The sequence below is a fragment of the Heteronotia binoei genome, chromosome 2 (assembly GCF_032191835.1).
Source record: "Heteronotia binoei isolate CCM8104 ecotype False Entrance Well chromosome 2, APGP_CSIRO_Hbin_v1, whole genome shotgun sequence".
NCBI lineage: Eukaryota > Metazoa > Chordata > Lepidosauria > Squamata > Gekkonidae > Heteronotia > Heteronotia binoei.
In genome coordinates this window covers 44,397,340-44,419,945 of record NC_083224.1, presented here as the reverse complement: position 1 = coordinate 44,419,945, position 22,606 = coordinate 44,397,340, and the positions used below count along the sequence as shown (strand labels likewise).

At 41.4% G+C, this 22,606-nt stretch overlaps 1 protein-coding gene across 3 annotated transcripts in view; it reads left to right on the top strand.

Annotated features, from left to right (window-relative positions):
* The first annotated feature begins 403 nt into the window (after positions 1-403).
* Positions 404-22,606, top strand: part of RPN2 (ribophorin II) — a 48,267-nt gene continuing 26,064 nt past the window's right edge. For 2 of the 3 annotated variants that reach the window (XM_060230910.1, XM_060230908.1), the window contains exons 1-9: positions 464-698; positions 2,035-2,228; positions 5,631-5,726; positions 6,341-6,516; positions 11,640-11,715; positions 12,248-12,382; positions 16,677-16,853; positions 19,800-19,918; positions 20,495-20,600. In XM_060230910.1, the coding sequence (XP_060086893.1) occupies positions 686-698; positions 2,035-2,228; positions 5,631-5,726; positions 6,341-6,516; positions 11,640-11,715; positions 12,248-12,382; positions 16,677-16,853; positions 19,800-19,918; positions 20,495-20,600 (1,092 nt within the window). In that variant the 5' untranslated portion in view covers positions 464-685. Of the gene's footprint in view, positions 699-2,034; positions 2,229-5,630; positions 5,727-6,340; positions 6,517-11,639; positions 11,716-12,247; positions 12,383-16,676; positions 16,854-19,799; positions 19,919-20,494; positions 20,601-22,606 lie in introns of all 3 variants that reach the window. The other variant, XM_060230909.1, reaches the window with a different exon arrangement.

The following is a 22,606-nucleotide window of genomic DNA, read 5'->3' as shown; positions in this document are numbered from 1 at the left end:
AAGTGGATTAATAGGGAACCAATCCGGTTCTTCCAGATAAGATTCCCTGCACTTAATCACAGGAGGAGAACTAGCTTCCTCTCTATATACAGGGATCTTTTTATGCAAAAGAGAATTCAGTCCACCCTCAAAATTCTGAAATCCATTCACACCCCCTCCTTCTTTTGCATGTGTAAGAAGCAGATCGTAAAAAGATACACAGCAGGCTACAGAAACCTAAGAATCAGGTCGCTATCTGAAAGTCACTCCGTCTTTTCCTCTACTCTTTAAACACCGCTGTTAGCTACTTACATAGCCTCTGACCCGGCCCCTTACTTCATGCCACTCCATCCGCCTTTCTCTTTGAATTTGCCCCCTTCCAAATGAATGATTCAGCCCCCAACCAATCAGCGGAGGCCACATCCCCGTGTGAGATCCTCCCTACGCTAGCTTTAACCGAGCTGGAATATACCACCTGTGCTCGTCGGCGGGGGAGCAAGCCACTACGGGCACGGAGCGCCTCTTTACCTCAGTATCACCGCCTTGTACTTGACGAGCTGTTTTCCTGAGCACAGTCGATCCGCCGCCAGACCGGCGTGTCGGACTTTTCGATTAGAGGCCGGCATGGACTATCGTTGAATGGTACGTCCCAGAGCTCCTGGCGGAAGTGAATTCTTCTTCCCTTGGTGTGGAGGCGAGGGCAGAGATGGCGGCCCCGGGTAAGCCGTGTGTTGAGGTGGCGGCCGCAGTAGCAGACTGTGGAGAGTGAGCCGTTCCTCGGCCTAACTGTGCGGGTGGAGGGGTAAAGGGCGATTCTTGGTCCTAAGAGAGGCCAAGGCAGGAACCTCGCTGCTACTAGAATGAGCCCACTGTTCTTCGTCATCATTCATAATAAAAATAAATGTTAATGTTTTATTTAGCATTTCTGAGGAGACAGAGTGTTTCGCTTGCATTGCTTCCCCTTATGTCCTGTGTGAAGGCACTTAACAGCGTAGCGGTTAAGAGTGTCGGACTAAGAGCTGGAAGACCCATTCTCTCATAGGAGCCAGGAACTGTTAGCCTCATCTCGTCTGCCTCGCGTGGAGGAGGGGAGAATGGTGGCCTTCTGGGAAGAAAAATGCGGTATAAATGAATTAATAAAACGATACGGCCAGTTTTCTGAACCTTCTGGCGGTTCCCCCTCCTCTTCCTCACCTTGTCCATTGAATAGTAGATGCAGCTGCATAACGATCCCTATTTTAATACAAAACGACCCCTGGTAATCACTATAGGCTGGGAGACTCTTTAGGACTCACCCCCTTTCCTTGCAGCTGTCATATATGCTGTCTTGAATTCCGCAATTCTAAAAAAGCGGACTGTAAATGTAAAAAAAAAATGCAATAAGCAGTCCTTACAGCTGCCTTGCCTGTTAGGCCTGTGGTGCTTTCTTGATAGACAGAGCACTTAGTCAGTAGGTTGGCTGAGGCCTCCTGGATGCCTACAGGGCTCTTTGCAGGCAATTCCATTCCCCCTCTGTGAGTCTACTGCACATAAGTTTGCATGGGTCTGGGGTTCACGGCAGAGGCAAACTGGGGACTTCTGATTCCTATCTCATGTAGGAGAAACTGACATTAAATGAACATTGTTTGAATGTTACAAAGTCAGAGTTGAATAGCACCTTTAAGACCAACAAAGTTTTATTCAGGCTGTGAGCTTTCGTGTGCATGCACAAAGCTCACAGCCTGAATAAAACATTGTTGGTCTTAAAGGTGCTATTCAACTCTGTAACATTCCTTCAGAGTAGACCAACATGGGTACTCACTGTTGTTTGAATTGGTTTTAAGTTCTTAAGATGTGTCTTGGTTAAAAGCATTTTTAGTAACCTGCTGTGGTTATGTTAGGAGTATTAAATTGGTATCTTTGCATGCCTAATAGTATGTATTGGTCCCATAGTAGATATTTGCATTTGAAGTGTGTAACTTAAGTTTTTTTAAATGAATTTGTGAAATATATACTCTATGAAGACATTCATAGAGCATTTATTAAAATCTTTTCCCCTGTCTCTTTAATTTCCAGGTTTTTTTTCACTTTTCATCTTGGCCTTGATATTGGTAGTCAGGATACAGGCTCTGACTCCTAGCCATTATCTTACAAAACATGATGTTCAGAGGCTACAAGCTTCCTTGGAGCGTCCATTCATTGATTTGGAAGGAAGTTATTACTCCATCGTAGGACTCAGCAAATTAGGCGTGAAGATCACTGATGAACAGGTGAAAGCATATCACAACGAAGTGTTAGCAGGTTTTTTTTATATAACTGACAGTGTAGTTGTAAGTAGAAGAATACTCTTACAAGACCATTGAAATCAATGGACTTAGAAAGGTATAAGGCTACTACTACTGTAGCCAGCTTAGGTTTGTTCTTCATCCTGTTGTTTGCCACTTGCCTTGGGCACATATTGAGCACCTGTGACCTTCCCTCTGTTGTGTGTACGTGGTGTGACTGAACTGCAGCACTGTCTTTGGTTCATGCCATAGACATTTAAAACAAAGACTATTGCTACAATGATTTTGCTTGTATGTGTGTATTTCCCAAGCATTCATTTTTTTCCCCATTGAAAAGTCTGGAGAAAATTTGCCCCCCCCCCCCCCAGTTGTTTGGTGGCCTTCATATCTCTAGCCATCCACATAGTTTGAGTAGGTCCTGGAGAGGATGCAGAGCTGTAGTACTGCTTGGTACCAGCAGACTCTTGCATATGGGTCTTTCCAGAGCGAGGAGGAGGAGGAGATAGAAAGCCCTGTGCTTTGTTGCATATAATTTTTTTTTTCCTTCACTGCATGCAGACCACTGCCTGAAGCCAAGACAAGCTTGGGCTTTTGTAGTTGATTCTTCATTGACAGTTCCTTCATTATAGTGATAGATTTCAGTTCTTTTGTTATTATGTGCCATTTCCTCAAGACATATTTTAAATGAATCCATTATATGAGTCTTCTGCTGTATGCTGTTGAAATGATTTAGCTGCTCATTTGTGTTCTTCTTAGCTGCTGTAAGAGAACTCTTCCAATAGATGGAGCCAAAATGTTACCTGGTGTCTATTGTTTTGTTTTATTCCAGGATAGCTGAACTTGCATGTTATGCAAATTATTTCAGTTACACAGATAAAAGATTTTGTTCCCATCACATTTAATATAACTGCTGCAGGCAGAAAAAGTTGAAGAAAGAGCAGGCGCATGCAGGAAAAGGGGGTGGCGAGAGTTCTGTTGTCCCTGCTTCTGCTGTTCCAGTTGCTTTGTTTATTGCTCAAATTTTGGGGGGGTGAGCAGGTGGGCATTTTTTTGTGTTTGTGTGAGCACATGTGCATGCAGGAGGACATTCAGAGAAGTGGCTTGATACAGCCTGCCTCTGTCTCCTGCTCTTGGTATTCCAAGGAAGTCTCCCATCCAAGTGCTTGCCAGGGTTGGTCCTGCTTAGCTTCTGAGAGCTGACGGGATTGAGCTTGCCTGAGCTATCCAGGTCAGGACTCAAATCTTGATCCTTGTGTAATGAAAATAAGGCATTTCCTCTTAGCTTGTAGACTTTCACTAGAAAATGTAAGGGACATTTCTATGTACTTATATTACTGTGCAACTCCCTTGAGCAAGATTAGACTGTTTATATAATTGGTGTTTGTGCATGAACCTTAAAGAAGAAGACTGCAGATTTATACTCCGCCTTTCTCTCTGAATCAGAGACTCAGAGTGGCTTACAATCTTCTATATCCTCCCACAACAGACACCCTGTGAGGTGGGTAGGGCTGAGAGGGCTCTCACAGCAGCTGCCCTTTCAAGGACAACCTCTGCCAGAGCTATGGCTGACCCAAGGCCGTTCCAGCAGCTGTAAGTGGAGGAGTGGGGAATCAAACCTGTTTCTCCTGGATAAGAGTCCACGCATTTAACCACTACACCAAACTGGCTCTCATTTGTACATGTTTTCAATATCTTGGTTCTATCGTATAGTCCAGTATTATTATTCTCATACTGCAGAATTCTGAGACTGAGAGAATAGCTTGAGTAAGGCTTACTGGTTAATCCATAGCTGAGAAGAAGTTGGAACTTCTTTCGAAATTACATGTGTCTTCCCAAATCACAGCTTGTTCTTTTTACCCCCTATGTTATACCGGTTCCCACTGAGTATTATGTATGAGTAGAATGAACGGGGAAATATAAGAGTGTGAAGCAAGGTGAGCATGTAGAAGCCATTGTGTGGAAAGCAGCAAATCAGTGAATTTTATACGTATCTCTTTTTTTGTTTTGTAGATTGTTGAAGATAATCTTGTCACAGTATGTGCAGAACATCTGTAATCAAAAGATTAGATTTTAAGAGAAATAAAGTGTTCTTGGGTCTGTACAGAGTGATCATAAACATATTGACTCAACAGCTAACAGCCGTTGCTTTCAGTGGCTCAGATTCTAAGACGCTGCTCAGCTGAGTTTGAAACATTAATCTCGCCTAAGGATCCTGCCTCTAGCTTAAGCAATTGTGCTGCTTGTGGGACAACTGCTTATGTTGAAGGAAGGTTTCATTTTACACTTTGCTGAATGGGATGGCAGATAATGGCCACTGGAATTTACTATCTCAATTTAATTTTTAGATTGTATCCCACCCTTTCCTGGAAGCAAGCTCAGGGCAGTTTACAACAGAAATTTAACACCCGTACATATTAAAATATAAAAACATCACAAAAACAGGGCAGAAATGTATGTTTGCATTGTTTACAAGTGAGGTTGCCATTTTAAGCATAGTTACCTGAGAATATGCCCTGCTCAACACAGTGGGAAAGCTTCTCAGTAAATATACCTGACAGTAGGCTGCACAAGGAACAGTCCTGATGCGAAGGAATGTTATCCTGGCTTTTAGGGTATTTGTAAATGTGAATCAAGTTATAGAATTCTGAAGAAATTTATATTTGAAACTGGAATTTTTAAAAAAAATTACAGCGCATGGAAAAGTAAAAATAAAGATCCTCAGGATGTCTACAGAATTCATTTTCATTATCACTGAGCTCTACAACTTTCCCTTACAAAATTCAAAGCAGGTTTTTTTAAGTAGGTGTCAGCCCTTGTCCCCTTTTCTAAATGAAGTATTGTTTATAGTTCTTGGTGCATTATTTTTTTTAAAAAAAAACCTTAATGTGATTGACCCAACTTACAGCAGAAAGGTGCAGATCACCACACAAAAAAAAGATGTCTTCACAGTAGAACAAAGCACATGGTAGTACTAGACTCACCAGAAAGAGCTGTGTCTCAGTGGAAAAGGGCATGCTTTGCACATGGAAAATCTCAGTTTCATCCCTTTTATCTTTGGTTAAAAGATCTCAGAAAAAGGCCTTTCTCTGCCTGATGGTGGAAAGCTGTTGCCAGTCAGAGGAGGTGGGGGACCAAGGATCTGACACTGTATCTGAAACTTGGAAGTATACTTCCAAGATCTTGGCCTCATAGACTAATTTTAAAGGCGCCAGCCAAAATTGCGGCCTCTTGACCAGTTGCGAGAACTGCACATGTGAAGCTAAACAAAATTGCATTTGAACAGTTTTTGCTGTTAGTCTGGCATAGTGGACTAAATAGCTTCAGAGAATACCAGCCTGGCGGTGATTGGGTGGTTGGTTTGTTTTAATTGTTGTTGTTTTGCATTAGGCCGCATGTAACTTCATCAGATCCAAGGTGGACCCCAACAGTGTGGATTCCCTTTTCTATGCTGCACAGGCCAGCCAGGCACTGTCAGGATGTGAGGTAAGCTCAGTCCTTGGTAAAGGAAATTAAATGTATATCTTAAAGGAAGAGTATTTTTTCTAGCAATCATGTCACCTGGTTAGTATGAAAACCACTATCTTGCAGGGACTAAGAGCAGCCAAATCTGCCTCTAGCATCTTGTTTTGCTGGATACTTTGGTAGTGATAGTCAGGAAACTTTATAGGTTGCATATAGGTATAAGCCATAGGGTTATTGTTGTTCAGCCAGTTCTTTCTCCATATGAATGTTCTTTTTTGCTTTTAAGATGTTGATTGTTCTTTGTCAGAGTCATCGACTTCCAAGAGTTCAGGTCTTATATAGCTTTGAAACCTGCTCTTTTGCTGCATACGTTTGGTAACTCCACTGTTTTTCCTGCATGGGGTGGGGCCAGCCTACAATGCATGCAGGGAAGCATATACCTCTGGGCTCCTTCTGCATGCTTCTCAGATTGTAGTAACTTGTTTTTGGATTTGAAACATTTGCCAAGATTCTGTTGCCCTCATTGGATAATACTTCTTAGGTGGAATGCTGGGCATTTCTGCTGGAAGTTCATGAAAACTCTATAAGTAGGTGAAAAAATGAAGCCTTACATTTCATCCATTTTTGTTTCTTAGATTGCCATTTCAAATGAGACCAGAGAGCTGCTACTTGCCTCTATCAGTGAGGATTCTTCAGTTACCCAGATTTACCACGCTGTTGGAGCTTTGAGTGGCTTTGGGCTCCCCCTTGCTTCCCAAGAGGCTCTTAGTGCCCTCACCTCTCGCCTTAGCAAGGAAGAGAATGTCTTGGCGTAAGTGTTGCAGAAAATACAGTGATTAGCATAGCTGCCTGTTGATTCAGTATCTTTATCATAAATAAATGTTTCTCTACTTTGTGATAGTAATTTTTATGAGTGCATGAATGGATTAATTCAGAATGTTGCCTTTTCTCTGAATGTGTCATCCCTCTCCCCAGCTTGATGCTAAAAGAACTGTTTTAATGATAATTTGAGCACAGTCTCTTAAAGTACCATAAGTTAATGCCAAGTATAATTCCAGAACTACTTTGCTGGTATATGGATTATTGCCATGCGTAAGAATCTGCATAAAATGTTTCCATTTGGCAGAATATTAGCTGCTTTGTTAATGCTAAAGGAATCACGGTTATTCATTACCACTGAAAATTAGGATGGTTATATCTGCTCTGTTGTGTCTGTTATGCACATAATGTATTCAATTCATATAGAGAGTTATGTATTTGATGCCATATGTGGTCATTTGATAGTCTGACTAAAAGCAGGGAGTTGGACAATGGCATGGTTCAGATGTAACAGCAAACAATGCTGCTATACTTGAGTGAATCTTGAGGAGTCTTTGGGCCTGCACATTTGCTCCTTCACCCATATTCAGTGATCTAAATGAATATTATCACTTCTGCAGCAAACCATAGTTTCCCATTAAATCTGAATCAGTAAATTGTGGCTTGTTCTCTTCCTGAAAATCAAGATTCCAAGCCCTGCTTTAACAATATGCTGGGAAAACACCTTAGATGTCATTTTTTTTCTTTTTGCATGGAATCTTTGGAAGAAGATCTAGCATGAGGCTACAGGATCAGGCTATATTTTGATGTGACCACTACCTATTCAAGGCACAAGTGAATGTGGCACTGTAGTCCTTCAAGAGGACAGGCTGGTCAAATTGGTCCATCCATGGTGATGAATGGATCCTACTGGTTTCCAGAATGCCCTAGAGAATTTTCAGATCCCAGCAAACAGTTCTGCTGAAGCCATGGTGCTAGCACTGAATTTTCTTAGGATTGCAATCTGTTTCAGGAGTAAGAACCATTAAATAAAATGGGGTTTACTTTTGAGTAGACCAGTTTAGGATTGCTCCCAAAATCTCTCACATATTCTGATCTGGATGCTGTTTTTAATACATTGGTGCCACTTGAAAAAGCTATCCAGTAGAACTTCTGGTCCATTTATTGATCATTTTAATCCACTTACCATGATGGATTCTTGTACTTCCTGGTCATTGAAAGTTGTAAGGACCACATCAACAAAGCCCTGAAGTAAGGGCACATTTCCTCAAGTCATTCACCCTCTACTTTTTAAAAAGTCTCTAGAGAAGAATATTCTATCCAATATTCATGCACTGTCTTATCCCCACACTATTTGATCTTTCTGTAAAGCCCTTAGGTACAATCATTAATGGTTTTCGAGCAGACTGTCATCAGTATGCTGATTGCACCCAGCTGTTGAGTTTTATCCAGATCACTTGTTGATTCTATAGAAATGTTGAACAAGTTGAAATTGAATTCTGATAAAACAGGTAATGCTAGTTGGGAAGGCTGAGATCTTGAACAGTGTGCTTCCCCGTTTGATAGGATCCAGTGGGCACTTTCTGATTCAGCTAAGAGCATGGGGGTTATCCTGGACCCAGCGTTACTACTGGAGAATCAAGCCAGTGCAACTGCAGAGAAAGCATTCTGTCAGTTTCATTTAACCTAGCAGCTGGTCCCCCTACCTTAACTCCACCAAATTGGTGACATGGGTCCATTCTATGAGTACCTGAAGTTTAGACTACTGTAATGCATCTACATGGGTCTTCCCTTCAAGTCAGCCTGGGAAAACTGGTTGGTATGGAATGCAGCAGCATGATTACTACTGAGTGCCAGACAGAATATGCATGTGACACCCATCCTGCAGTTGCAGCATTAGCTACTGATCACTTACTGGGTTTAATTCATGGTACTGGGTTATTACCTACAAAGCACTCCATGGCCTATGACTCGGGTATCTGTGGGATTGCATGTCCTGCTGTGCTGTGCCACAGAAGCTTCAGTCATCTAAGCAAAACCTTCTGAAGGTTGCTAACTGCAAATTGATAAGATCAGCAAATGCAGTGGCTTCCATCTTGTGGAACAGCCTGTCTAAGGAAGTCAGGGAAGCTCTCACAGTACTATCATTCTGCAAAACATGCAGAACAGAAATGTTCAGGATGCCATTCTTATAGCTGAATAAATAGTCCAGAAGGGCATCTTCATATGCAAGAGGACACTGTGTTGCCTTGTACATTTGTAATCCCCCATTCTGCATTGCTCATACTATGTCAGATTTAATTTTGTATCCCTAGTTCTAGTGCATTGCATATTGAATGTTACACACTTTTTCCCCTCCTTCTGTACTCTGTAATGTGCCTTGAAACTTAGTGAGAAAAGCAGGCTGTACGCGAGAGAAATAAGTAAAACTTTAGTTTGCATTTGGGGACATAATAATAAACCATGATTTCAGTGCAAATGCAGAAATAGCTAATTATCTAACCATATGTGGGGAGGAGAATGGAAGCTTGAGGATCCTGCAGTGTCATTCAAGATTTGGAAAAGGCAGATCAATTATTGAAAATTGTTATTTTCTATGCTTTCTTGTATGTAAATATGTTAAAAGCCATGGAGGAGTTCTACATATGGCTTTTATTGATTTTCAGGTTGCATTTAACAAAAACTGTGCATGTGAAAAACTGACTTAAATGCCAAAAGTATAACAAAGACGCTAGGCCCTTTTCCCCCCTTAAACCATGTTATCATAATACAACAATGCAATTATGTTGTAATTATTTTGATTGCCTTCTGATATTCTGTGTGTAAAGGCGTACAGCAGAATTGTGTGCTGGCTGCTGTGCTATTTAACGTGTATTTAAGTAATGAAATACAGATTTTACAAGCCGAGAATTTACCTACTCCTAAACCGGGCAGTGAAAGAATGTCTCCATTATTACATGCGGATGGGCTGATAATTATTTCATTAACAAAGTGAGATTAAAGAAAGCCTTGTGGGCATTATTCATATATTTTTCTGAAAATGAAGTGACTATAGATGTTAATAAACCAAAACAATCACCTTTGGAACTGCCACTATTAATTGATTCAGCAGGAATGTATAAGATTGAACAAGTTCAGTCCTGTAAATATGTAGGAATTATTGGTGATGATAAACTGTGGTGATAATAATTGCATATATACCCAATGATAGCTAAGTCCAAAAGGGAGACTGGAGCAATTTTAAAATTCTTTTTTACAGCTGGAGCACAGTATATGCCTGCAACCACAAGATACAAATCAGTTTTTATACACAACATCAGTCCGGGTGTTCCTTCTAATTCAACTTAAATTTTTGAGAACAACTTTTAAAATGCCTGGATGTGCCACTCTCCGTGACTTTTAAATTAGAAGCTGGTTCTCTGTCACTTATACATTTGGTCTGGCTAGCAGCTTTTAGATTCAGAATTTGAATTCTGTTCCTTAGTAATCAGAACAACTTCCTTTATAGCCTAACAGCTGATCTTTGTATTCAAACTAGGCTAAAAACGCAAGATGAGAAGTTGACCACATTAGGTCTTCCTGCCATTTTTAAAACCTATAGGCTAAATAAAGCTATTTTAGTGATTAATGACCATATAGATGGTATTGATTATCAAGAAATACTTGCACCTGCTAGCATGGCCTTGGGTCAGCCATAGCTCTGGCAGAGGTTGTCCTTGAAAGGGCAGCTGCTGGGAGAGCCCTCTCTAGCCCCACCCACCTCACAGGGTGTCTGTTGTGGGGGAGGAAGGTAAAGGAGATTGGGAGCCGCTGTGAGACTCTTCGGAGTGAAGGGCGGGATATAAATCTAATACCATCATCTTCTTAAAGCCTATGGAGTGTGTTCTCTGCTCTTATTAAATGTTACCATCTGCAATGATGACAGGAAGATACAAAAATCATCTAGCTAATCATAGATTTTATTCCTGCTCTGCTAACTTGATTGAATGTATTATTTCATGGTAGATTTTACGTTCAAGCACACCTGGATTTATTGGAACCTGTATTGTCTGATAAAAACATTTTTCTAATCAGAAGACTCTTAAATTTTTTATTGCCCGGGGTTGACCAAAGAATCACTGTACAAATAGTTTTTGCTATGAAAACATGGGCTATGATGTCTTGTGTATTGTTTACTCTGAACACCTCTAACCCATCTCAGTGTTTGATTTACTAGGTTAAATAGATATATAATTTTAGGTAGTTAATTAACATGGTTTGTTCTGCTTCTGTATTGCTTGTGGGCTTTAGTAAAGGTTGACCACAGGACCATTTGTCTGATGGTAAACTATGGTTTGCAATTATTTCTGGAGCCTACATGATTCATGGGGGCTCTTCTAGTTATTAGAATCTTACTTTTTTGGTTTGTGAGTTGGTGTAAATGGCTTTAGAATCAGTGCTTGAAGCTTCAGCGTGTTGAGTTTTAATAATATGAAAAACCACTGGGACTGTTTCATATTCTTAAAGCCCAACACTGGATCAGGCCAAGCTGTCCATGCATCACACAGTGGCTAACCAGATGTCTTTTAAAGTCCACTGCAAAAGGCATAGAGGCCAAAACCTTCCCCACTACTATCTGCAACTGGCATTCCAAAATCCACTGCCTCCCAAAATGATGGTCCAGGTTAGCAACCACTAGTAGACCTATGCGTTGAAAAAAAAAGTCTAGTTTGTCCCTGAAATATTAAATCAGATCCTATGCGTGTAAAGCATAGGATCAGCTATTGAGCCACAGCCCTTCCCATTTTACTTTAGTACATGGAATCCTTCCAACTTCATAGTGAAGAAGTTCAGCCATCTTCCAAGGAGCCTTCTTCCAATGGAAGAGTTGCTTAAGTTGGAGGAAGGCTTTAAACTTGCTTGTTGGAATGGTAGGATAAGATCAGGATCCACCCCAATATATAACTTTGGTTGTGCAGCATCTGTTCTTTCAGCAGTTTTTCTGAGGCATTTTGCATTCCTTATGTCAACAGACAATAAACTTTGAAGCCTTTGGTTTCATATTGTAGTTTAAAATTAACTCATTTTGACAGGTTTGCTCATTCTTTCCCCACAAACTTATTTTTCTTGTTTCAGAACAATTCAGGCTTTGCAGACTGCATCATACTTATCCCAGCAGGCAGACTTGAGTGGCATCGTGGAGGAGATAGAGGTACTTATTTTTATATCTTGGTCTTCAGCTCAAACAGCCCCAGTGTGAGTTAGGTAGCTAAGCAAAATATCAGTAGAAAACTATTAAGATTCACCAACGAAGTTCTAAAAACTGCAGCATAGAGGACCAGATGCTATCATAACCTTCCTTTGTTCCCAAATACCTGGTGGAATAAAAAGATGTTAATCTGATTAAAATAGATATAGCCAGCTATCTTGAAGGATAGGATTCCATAATTGGAGCGCCAGTGCAATTGGAACATAGATTGGTACCTGGGAGATTCAGGTTCAAATCTCTACTCTGCCATGATGCTCACTGTGTGACGTGCTAGTCAGACTCTCTCAGGCTAACCTACCTCACAGGATTGTTATGAGGACAAAATGGAGGAGGAATCGTGCACACCACTCTTGAGCTCCTTTGGAGGCAGGAATAATAAGAGAGAGAGAGAAGTATGTAAGTCCATGCCGGGTAGATGGATATGGTGACTGACATTCTGCATTGTAACCACACTTACATCTCCAATTGCTTCCAGGATCTTGTTGCCCGATTGGATGACCTGGGAGGGGTGTATCTGCAGTTTGAAGAAGGACTTGAGGCCACTGCTCTGTTTGTGGCTGCTACTTACAGGCTGTCTGATCATGTAGGGACAGAGCCAGCGATGAAAGAGGTATGCATTGGGTTTTGCTCCTGTTTTCTGATCTACAGTGCTATATAGCTGTTTAGGAAGAAAAAAAATGACAGTAATAGTTATTATAGATGCAGAAAAAAATTTTTGATCAGGAGGGCTGAATAGATTCCATAAATCTGTCAGAACCACCATTATATAACTTCTGCGCTAGTTAGAACAGCTTGTTCATAGCCTTGTAATAGTAAAATGTTATTGTGATCCAAAAAAAGAGTAGTCATGTTAGCTTGTAGTAGCAAGTGAATATAACGAACTGTAACTGTGAAATGGGTGGGATGTATATCTATGCACATATTGTTAGCCAAATTGGTCCCCATGCTGGGGCATGTGTGTGAGAGTGTTACACATATAGAATTAGACATAAATATGGGAGATCTTTTGAGTATGCAGAACTCTGTGCTGTAGTATAAATAAGTCTCCCACAAAATGTAAAAAGGAATGGGACAGATGCTTAAATAAAAAGTAGCTTTATTTCCTAACAAGGGTACAGAATAGGAGACATATGCTTAAACAAATAGTAGCTTTATTTTCTAACAAAGGTACAGAATAGCAAGCAAAATCAAATAATAAGTAAAAGTGAGTCTAAACTGTTCATATAAGAGAACCAGGATTAATATGCTCCAGAGTTCTCATGGCAACCAGGCTACTGCCTCTTACAAATGCCTGAGGTGAAACATACTGTGATAGTAAATCACTGGTTTGATATGAAAAGAGGGATTTCCTCAGAACTGACTGCACCAAGCCAGAGGATCTTGGGGTGCACAGACAGGGCTACCAGTGAAAGGAAACAATATTGACCCCAATAGTCCACATATACTAAGTCAGGGGTGACCAAACTTGTTTAACGTAAGAGCCACATAGAATCAATGTCAGATGTTTAAGAGCTGCAAGACAAGGAAGAGAGGAAGGCAAATAGATCGGGAGAGGGAGGAGAGCTGGAAAGAAAGCAACTTTAACTTTAAATGCGTTCTCACAACCGCCAGCTAGCTTGGCTTGGAGAAGTGATTTAAAGAGACAAATGCCTTCTCCAAGATGGCCGATGGGGTGATGGGGGCTTCAAGAGCCACACAATATGTGTGGAAGAGCCACAGTTTGGCCACACCTGTACTAAGTGACTTCAGTCCACATACAGCGCGTGTGTTGTGTGATTGCTAAAGGGTTGTATTAGGACTGATACCCATTTTCAAATCTCCACTTGTCATGCTTTGGGAACGATTTCAGTAAATCCTAAATGCCTTCTGTGTGGTGGGAAAATTTGTATTTTCTTGCCTGCAAGGTAGTCATTTTCCCGAACCCTGTCCACACAGCAACCATTTCTTCCCACTGCTTCTGGGGGTTTATGCTAGTGCCAGTTTTAAAACAACAACAACTTGAGAAAGCCCTGGCAGCCCAGAGGGAGGGGATTGGCTGCTACTAGGGTACAGGGACAGGGAAATCTGCCATGTAGAAGCCCCCTTGCTGCTGTACTTGAGCAAAGGAAAAGGAACACCACAGAATAAAAGGAAAACCACAGAGCAGTGCGTGTGTATAAGAGGGAAATAATCCTTTGAGTTGTTGGTGCAATAGAATGGCAAAAAAGTTAGTCAGTCCTCATTAATGACTACAATCCATGGGCAAGGGTATACTGACACCCATTTGCAGCACCTATTTGCGGAGGATTTTGATAATGTGCTAGACAGACATCAGGCACTCCATACCTCCCATCTGATCATCCTCCTGCCTGATAAAAAAATTGCTTATTCTAATGCATGCACACAGGCAGGGGAAGAAGGATGGGACGAGATTCCATCAGTTCCTATCAGAATGAGTATCGTGCAGGCAGAACTATACCTGCAGCAGAAGTTGGTTGTGCCTAAACTGGTAGTTAAAGCTGATGACAACTTCATGTGTGGAATGACAGTAACAGTACCTTTTAATGGTCCTTCCTTGTCCCTGAAAAGGGCAAAAAAGGAAGCAGAGATTAAAAAGTGACTCTGAACAGTCTGGAATGGTTTATAAGGGATGGGGAATCTTGTTCACCTGTGTATGTGTCTGTGCTTTTCAAATCACATTTGAGTTTCATTTTAGATGACCAAATCAGTTATATGAGGGGACACAATATGGAAGAAAAGCTAGATAATTCATAATTTCTAATGTAAAGCAACCTTTGTGTCTAAATGTTATGAACTGTCTAAGTTTGGGCTGTTCCAATTCCACATGGGCTTGGGCATCTTAGTAGATCTAGAATGGGAATAAAAACTTAATAAAATTAAAAGGAAGGGCTACAGCATGTTTCAGATAACAAGCCAGGGCTAAACTGTGATGCATGATGATCAATTGAACACACTCGTATGTATGTAAAATAACCCAGTGGATAACTTGCATAAATTCTTCTCTGGACAAGTTCTATAGATAAAGCTTGTCCAGAGAAGAATTTATGCAAGCCATCTACTGAGTCATTTTATATATATGTGATGGTGTGTCGCCCATAGGTTAATCTCTTAATCACCAAAGCTGTATTCCTCTGGATTGTTAGTATAATTAATGCCTAGCCTATCTTATTGTTAGTAGAAATGATGATGGACTGGAAGGGCAGCAGAACCTGGAAGTGGAGTTCACTCTGACCCTTTTTATGAGTGTTTCTGCAAAATGAAATGATGCTGAAACATTTTACATATCACCGTGTTTGACTCCATCATTCCAGTCAACTTAATGTGATGCATTACAGGCTCCCAGACATCAAATGATCCATTAAAAAAACCTGCCTGAATTAGGCCAATTAAAGATAATTATTCAGAGTTGGTTATAAATTAAGTTGTCAGGAACTGTGATTTCCCCACCACCTATTTTTATCTGAATGAGACAATGCCTTTTTAGCCACATAACTGTTAAAAGTAACTCTGAAATGCTGTGGCCAAACAAGACACTACTGACAGCCAGCTGTTTCCAGAACTGACAGACAGACAACTAGCTCTTCCATGCATTGATGCCACAACTTTCTGAGCTTTCCTCTTTGCATTGTTGGCTGTCATTCAAAGGAGGCAAAATAGTGTAGCCCTCAGGAAGGTTTGAGACACTACAGGGAGTGGGGGGAGCTAGACACTCAACCACCAGCTTTTGACGGTACCTGAGCATGTAGCAAAGAACTTACTTTGTCCCTTTGTTGTGCAAAGGGTTTATTGAGCTTTAGCATTTGTTTCTAATAAAACAGCTGGAACTTGGATGCTGGGCTTGAAGAAATATGAGGGAGCACAAGTGTGTGAGAACAGTTTATTAGGAGTACAAGCAATGTATGTGATAACAATTTATTAGGAAGCTGACTTCCAAATTTCCCAACGTTTCAAACATTTATTTGACTCCTTGTTGGGAACTAGTCAGCCATACACCTGAAATTCAGCTTGGTGTAGTGGTTAAGAGTGGGGGACTGTAATCTGGAGAACTGGGTTTGGTTCCCCAGTCCTCCACTTAAAGCCAGCTGGGTGACCTTGGGTCAGTCATAGTTCTCACAGAACTCTCTCAGCCTCACCTGCCTCACAGGGTGACTGTTTGCTGGGAGAGGAAAGGAAGGTGATTGTAAGCTGCTGCAAGACTCTTTCAGGTAGGGAAGAGTGGGGTATAAAACCAACTCTTCTTCAGTCAGAACACTTAACCTGGGGCCTGTCATTGCTCAAGTCAATAAAGCCCTCTTCCCTAATAGCTGCATGTATCCTACCATTTAGGTCAGAGAAATCTGAAGCCCTCCTCTGACTGGAGTGGCACTTCCTCCAGGAGAGGAAAATTCCTTAGGCTGAAGGAAGGTGTTGAATGCTGCTTAACAGAATAGTAGGATATGTGCTAGAAGCTCTTACAGGTGATATGAAAACAGAACACACAAGACTCCCCTCTACCAGGCAGTAATCAAAGCAACCAGACTCAGATTCTAGCCTGCAGATCTGAGACTTCAGCAGGTTAAATGAGCTACAGCTCACAGAGCTGCACTGGGGGACTTCATATTGGTATTTCAGCGACCCCAGAGAGGACATCTTTGTTACTATATTAGTAAAGTGGGTGTCGGTGAATTCTTTCTCTCTCTCAAAAAAAAAAGGTGTCTTGAAGGGTGGATCCCAGAAACATGGAGCAATAGAGGAGTCCACCAAGCATTTTCTTCCTTGCTAAATTCCCCTCTTCTTTCTGAACTCCTTGGCCAGTGTCTTCCCTTGTGTCTTTCACCTCCTCTTTCTTGCATGAAAGGAAGCCATTTGAGCAGAATCATTTGGCTTTCTCTGAATTGACTTGCTTTGTTTTCTGCCGTTTTCAGGATCAGATCATCCAGCTGGTGAATGCAGTTTTCAGCAAGAAGAACTTTGAGATTCTTTCTGAAGCCTTCAGCGTGGCTTGTGCAGCAGCAGCCCTTTCCCAGAATCGTTATCACTTGCCAGTCATTGTAGTCCCTGATGGGCCTGCAGCTGTGTCTCACCATCAGCCCATTCTTAGGGTGAGTGGTTAGGGGTTGGGGGGGTTTGCTATTTATGCCCTGCTTTTCTCCCTAAGGGGAACCCCAAAGTAGCTTTACACCATTCTCCCCTCCTCCATTTTATCTGCAGAACAACCCTGTGAATAGAATGAGAGAGAGAGTGACTGGCCCATGGCCGCCCAACCATGACAGAGTGGGGATTTGAACCTGGGGCTCCCTGATCCTAATCCACGCAGGATCTGCTTAATTTATTTGACTCCTAATCAGACTTCTGCATGGGTAGGATAATACCAAATGCAGCTCTTAAACCAGAGACTGACAACATTCTTTGGGACTGAGGCCTATTTACTGGGATGAACTAGAATTTTCCTTTGCAGTCCAACATATTTGCGAGTGCTCAGTCTGTTCTGGAGTTGGTTTTTATACCTCTCATTTCTCTATCCAAAGGAGTCTCGATGTGGCTTATAATCACATTCCCCTCGTCTCCCCACAAGAGGTACCTTGTGAGGTAGCTGGGGCTGAGAGATTTCTGAGAGAACCATGACTCGCCCAAGGTCACCCAGCAGGCTTCCTGTGAAGGAGTGGGGAATCAAACCCAGTTCTCCCAGATTAGCGTCCACTGCTCTTAACCACTATGCCCATTGATTCTAGCAGTAAAGGTGCTACACCACACATGCCATCTAGCAGTAATAGTATCATACTTTCGGAGCACAAGTACTCGAGCATGGCTGAGGTGTTCTATATAAAACTTGTATGCAGAACTCATAGAAATGTATCATTAACCTGTGGAATAACTCTCTGACACACAGGTTTTAAGTGAAACTGGAAAATTCTTTACCATATTTTATTCACAATATTGTAGACCTTCTCCTGATGGTACCTCGTATTCAACAAACTATTTGAAACAGAACTGTTCAGGAAGGCATTTTTTAAAGGGAGAAGGCTGTGTTACAACAAAATGATTCAGGGAGACATTTCAGTAGAAAGAATGGGACTGTGGACCATACTGTAAACTATCTCATGCTGTATGTTTTTATTGTGCTTACTACGTGATATTTCTTGTTATGCAATATTTTTTTTCATTGCATTATGCTCTGCTTAATGCATGTTAAGTGTCATCAAGAAGTCACTTCTGACTTTTGGTGACCCAATGAATTAATGTTCTCCAAAATGTCCAGTTGTTAAGAGCCATTCTCTGGTCCTGCTTAGTACTTGTACCTTGTTCCAGATTACCACAGTCCTAGTCCTATTACATTGTTTGTTAGATGTCTCCTCATTCTATATGTGTGTGTATATGTGTATATATATGTGTGTATATGTATGTATGTGTGTGTGTGTGTATATGTGTATATATACACACACACATATTGGCCACTGTGTGACACAGAGTGTTGGACTGGATGGGCCATTGGCCTGATCCAACATGGCTTTTCTTATGTTCTTATTCTGTATTTTGTTTTTGTACTGATTCACAGTATGTAATCCGCTTTAAGTCTTAGTGAAAAAGGTGGTATATAAATAAAATAAACCCATAAACCCATGGGTTGAGACTGCTGCATTGCAAGTGCATCCAGAATTGCCATGAGTTTGGTTGCCTATGCTCATGCATAGAGAACCAGGGCACTGTGTCTCCTGCTTCTCTTTGCACATGCAGAAGGAGCAAGAAAGTGAGGCAAGATTACTTGCTGGTGTGGAGGATTTCTCAATGGCTCTTTCTCATGTTTCATTTTTCACAATGGTACACTTCTTGATGTTCAGCTTATGTTTTCTGTCCTCCTCTCTCTGGGAATGTTGCGAAGGTCCTGGTCATGATACCCGTGAGGTCATAACCTTGACTTCCTGTAACATACTTGCGGCTTGGTAGGTTGCAGGTCAAAAAAGGTTGAAGACCTGTAGCTTATCTGGCATAACCTGCAGTTAATTAGTTGCCATGAACTACAGCTCTGTGAGGTGGCTATTAGTCATATGAACATATGAAGCTGCCTTATACTGAATCAGACCCTTGGTCCATCAAAGTCAGTGTTGTCTACTCAGTCTGGCAGCAGCTCTCCAGGGTCTCAAGCTGAGGTTTTTCACACTTAATTGCATGGACCAGGGGTGGCCAACGGTAGCTCTCCAGATGTTTTTGCCTACAACTCCCATCAGCCCCAGCCAGCGTGGCCAATGGCTGGGGCTGATAGGAGCTGTAGGCAAAAAAAAGTCTACCATTGGCCACCCCTGGCCTGGACCCTTTTTAGTTGGAGATGCTGGGGATTGAACCTGGGACCTTCTGCTTACCAAGCAGATGCTCGACCCCTAAGCCACTGTACCTCTCCATTAAGGGCTATTCTATTGTTTTTACAGTGACAATCAGACTTGCATGGAGGAAGGGTTCCATACACTCCCTAGCAGTAACTCACCAGTGCAAAGTATCATCTTCTCCCTCAAAGTTACCAGTGGCTGCTTTTCAGGTGGCTGTTTGGGAGTCAGCTGTGTTCACAGGGGAGGCAGTTGTGAGGGCTGAGAAATGTAGATGAGCAACAAGGGCAAGTGATGTCAGTTTGGAGACCTGGGGAAAATTAGGAAGGGTAGGATGACAGAATGAGAAATGAATGTTGATGGGGGAGCCTCCCATGATTACGTTGGATGGATTAAAGGGAAAAAATGTTTGGTTGGGAATTGAAGGTTCAACTAGTGTATTTATGGAATGTGTTAAGAGAAATTATTGGAGGGACAGGGGAGAGTCTGTGTATGTTAAAATGCTGGGTGCTCTGAGCCTGCCTGATAGGGTAGGCTGCAAATTTAAATAACCATGAAGAAAAACATAGTAAAAACCAGAAGAGGTTTGTCTTTGACAGACACAGAGAACAGCGGCAAGGAACAGAAGACTCCAAATGTGGATTTTTTTGCCATTGGGCTTCTGCCTCTTGCAAGGTGGCCTTCATATGCTGGACAGAAAATAATCTTGCTTGTCCTTCTTGTTCATAGCTCCAAGTGACCAGTGTTTTGTCACAGCCGCTGACGCAGGCTAGCGTGAACTTGGATCATGCAAAATCTGCTGCTACTAAAGCCACAGTCCTTCATCAGACTGCCTTTGCCCTGTCCAGGTAACAATAAGGTTTTTTTCCAGTATTTTTGTCTTGCAGTGCACAGAGGAGGAACCTCTATTAATCAGAGGGGGCGGGGTGTCTTATTATTAAGGACTGTTGTTTCAGTATAGTCAAATCTCAACAACTTAATCCATCTTGTGTCTGAGAAGATAAGTTAGGATAGAAACATTTTAAATAAATAATCAACGTTCTCTGTATTGTGTACACAGTCCCCTCCCCCCATATTGTCTGTTTCAAATTGTGAGTTTTTGGAGTGATAAATGATGTCACACAGATCTATGCATAAGTGGTTGTTGTCCTCACTCTGAATCTAGAATTTTGGATTCCTTAGCACAGAAGCGAGTACACACAACATGATCATGGTGATATTGTGCTAGTTAGTGACTCTGCCTTTTTTAGAATATTCCTCGGCAATGGCATTTGAATCCATATTTTTCCTCTTTGAAATGATATCTGGCCACTTCTATTTTTGCACACTATATTGCATATGCCCCAGCCTCTAATGCCCTTTAATCATTGTCAGACACAGACAGATACAGTTCCTGCCATCTTACTCCTATTTGTAATTAACAGAGATGTCTTTGAGCTGAACTTCATGAGTGTCAAGCCTGCCAGTGGCTACTATGATTTTGCAATCAGTGTTGACGGGGATAGTAGATTTATCGCCAACAAAGTTGAGGTGGGTATAAGTTTTGATTCCATTTTCAGTTTGTGAAGTAGTTGTTTCTTTAAATCACTTTAGCTGAAAACAGGATTCCTTGCACTGAGTTCTTGCTTTTTTGCTTCTTCTATACGTCAGGATGCACTATGGCCATATAGAACTTGTTCTCAGAGGATGTCCTCAAATCTGGGTTATCCACTTACCTTCAAAAGAGTTATCCAGTCCAGGAAGTTATTTATAGGGAACAGTTAGCAGTTTGTTGTGGTGTCTCTGACGTTACTCAGCATGTCCTGATACAGAGTTAATGCAGAGCATGAAGAAAGCTTTTGGTATTGTAGTTCCTGCCTTTGGCTACAGAGCCTTCTTTGAGGCAACGGAACAGGGAAACTGTCTGGTAACCTAGGCAGAAACTTCAAGTGAAATAGCTTGCCTAGTTCTCTTCTGAAAAGCCTTACACTCTCTAAATTGTGTGCTGTTCCCAGCAGGTCTTCTCTCCCACCCCACCATTATGTTACCTCTGCCCTCACTACTAGCCCAGATTGTGAAATCCTGCATCTCTCTTAATCTTATTTGGTTCTTACCCTGAGAGCCAGTTTGGTATAGCGATTAACTGCACAGACTCATTTGGGAGAACTGAGTTTGATTCCCCACTTCTCTACATGCACCTGCTGATGTGACCTTAAGTCAGTCACAAGTTTTCACAAAGCTGTTCTGGGAGAGCTCTCTCAGCTTCACCTACCTTGTTTGTTGTGGGGAGGGAAAGAAAAAGGAGATCGTAAGCTGCTCTGAGACTTCTTTGGGTAGTAAAGGGCAGGGTGTAAATCCAATCTCTTCTTCCTCCTCCTCCTTCCAGTTTACATCTATTTGCTGCTTTTGCATTATGAGTGTGCCATTGCACAAACAATTTAGTAGCAAGAGTTGTACTATCCAGGATTAGATAGATAGATAGATAGATAGATAGATAGATAGATAGATAGATAGATAGATAGATAGATAGATAGATAGATAGATAGATAGATAGATAGATAGATTTATTGTCATTGTTCTCCACAAAAAGAGAGCAACGAAATGAGGTGCTCTTCCACAAACATACCAACACATCAAACACACATATTTAAATACATCTAAAACAGATAATCCTTCATAACCCTGCATTTAACCTAACCACAGCACTTGGATAGAAACTGTCCTTAAATCTGTTTGTCCTAGCCTTCAACACTCTATATCGTCTACCTGACGGTAAGATCTCAAATAGCAAATGGCCCAGATGTGAAGGGTCCCTTAGGATCATTTGTATCTTCCTTTTACATCCCATATTATACAGATCCACCAATGAGGGGAGAGAACATCCGCAAATCTTTTGTGCTCTTCTCGTCACTCTTTGGAGCACCCTTCTCTCTGCTTCCGTGCAGCTCCCAAACCACGCGCAGAGGCAATAAGATAAAATGCTCTCAATGGAACTACGATAAAAGGCAACCAGCAGACTCCCTGACAGTTGTAGTGATCTTAAGAGTCTTAAGTAGTATAGTCGTTGCTGGGCCTTTTTCTCTAGAGCTAAAGTATTTGCCCCCCATGTTAGATCTTGTTTCATGGTAATTCCCAGAAACTTCCATTCTGTCACCTGTTCTACCATAACACCATCAATAAACAACGGCTGGATGCCCAAACTACTCTTCCTGTAATCCACTATAATTTCCTTCGTCTTACTTATATTAAAAATAAGATTATTTACTTTACACCAAAGGGACAGCTGTTGAACTTCCCTCCTATATATGGTTATATATGGTTATATATTACTATTGTATAATGTAATATATATGTAAAAATGGTAATGTACAAGTACACCCTGAAGAAAAAGAAGTTAGCTAGTTCAGAAATTATGGTTATATATTACTATTGTTAGTAAATGCCTCATGAAGGAAACCTAGAACAATGCTCTTGGTAGTGTGCAGGATACAAAGGCATCTCCACAGCCCTATTAAAATATTTTAGGAATTCTGTTCAGATTTTAATACATGGTACAC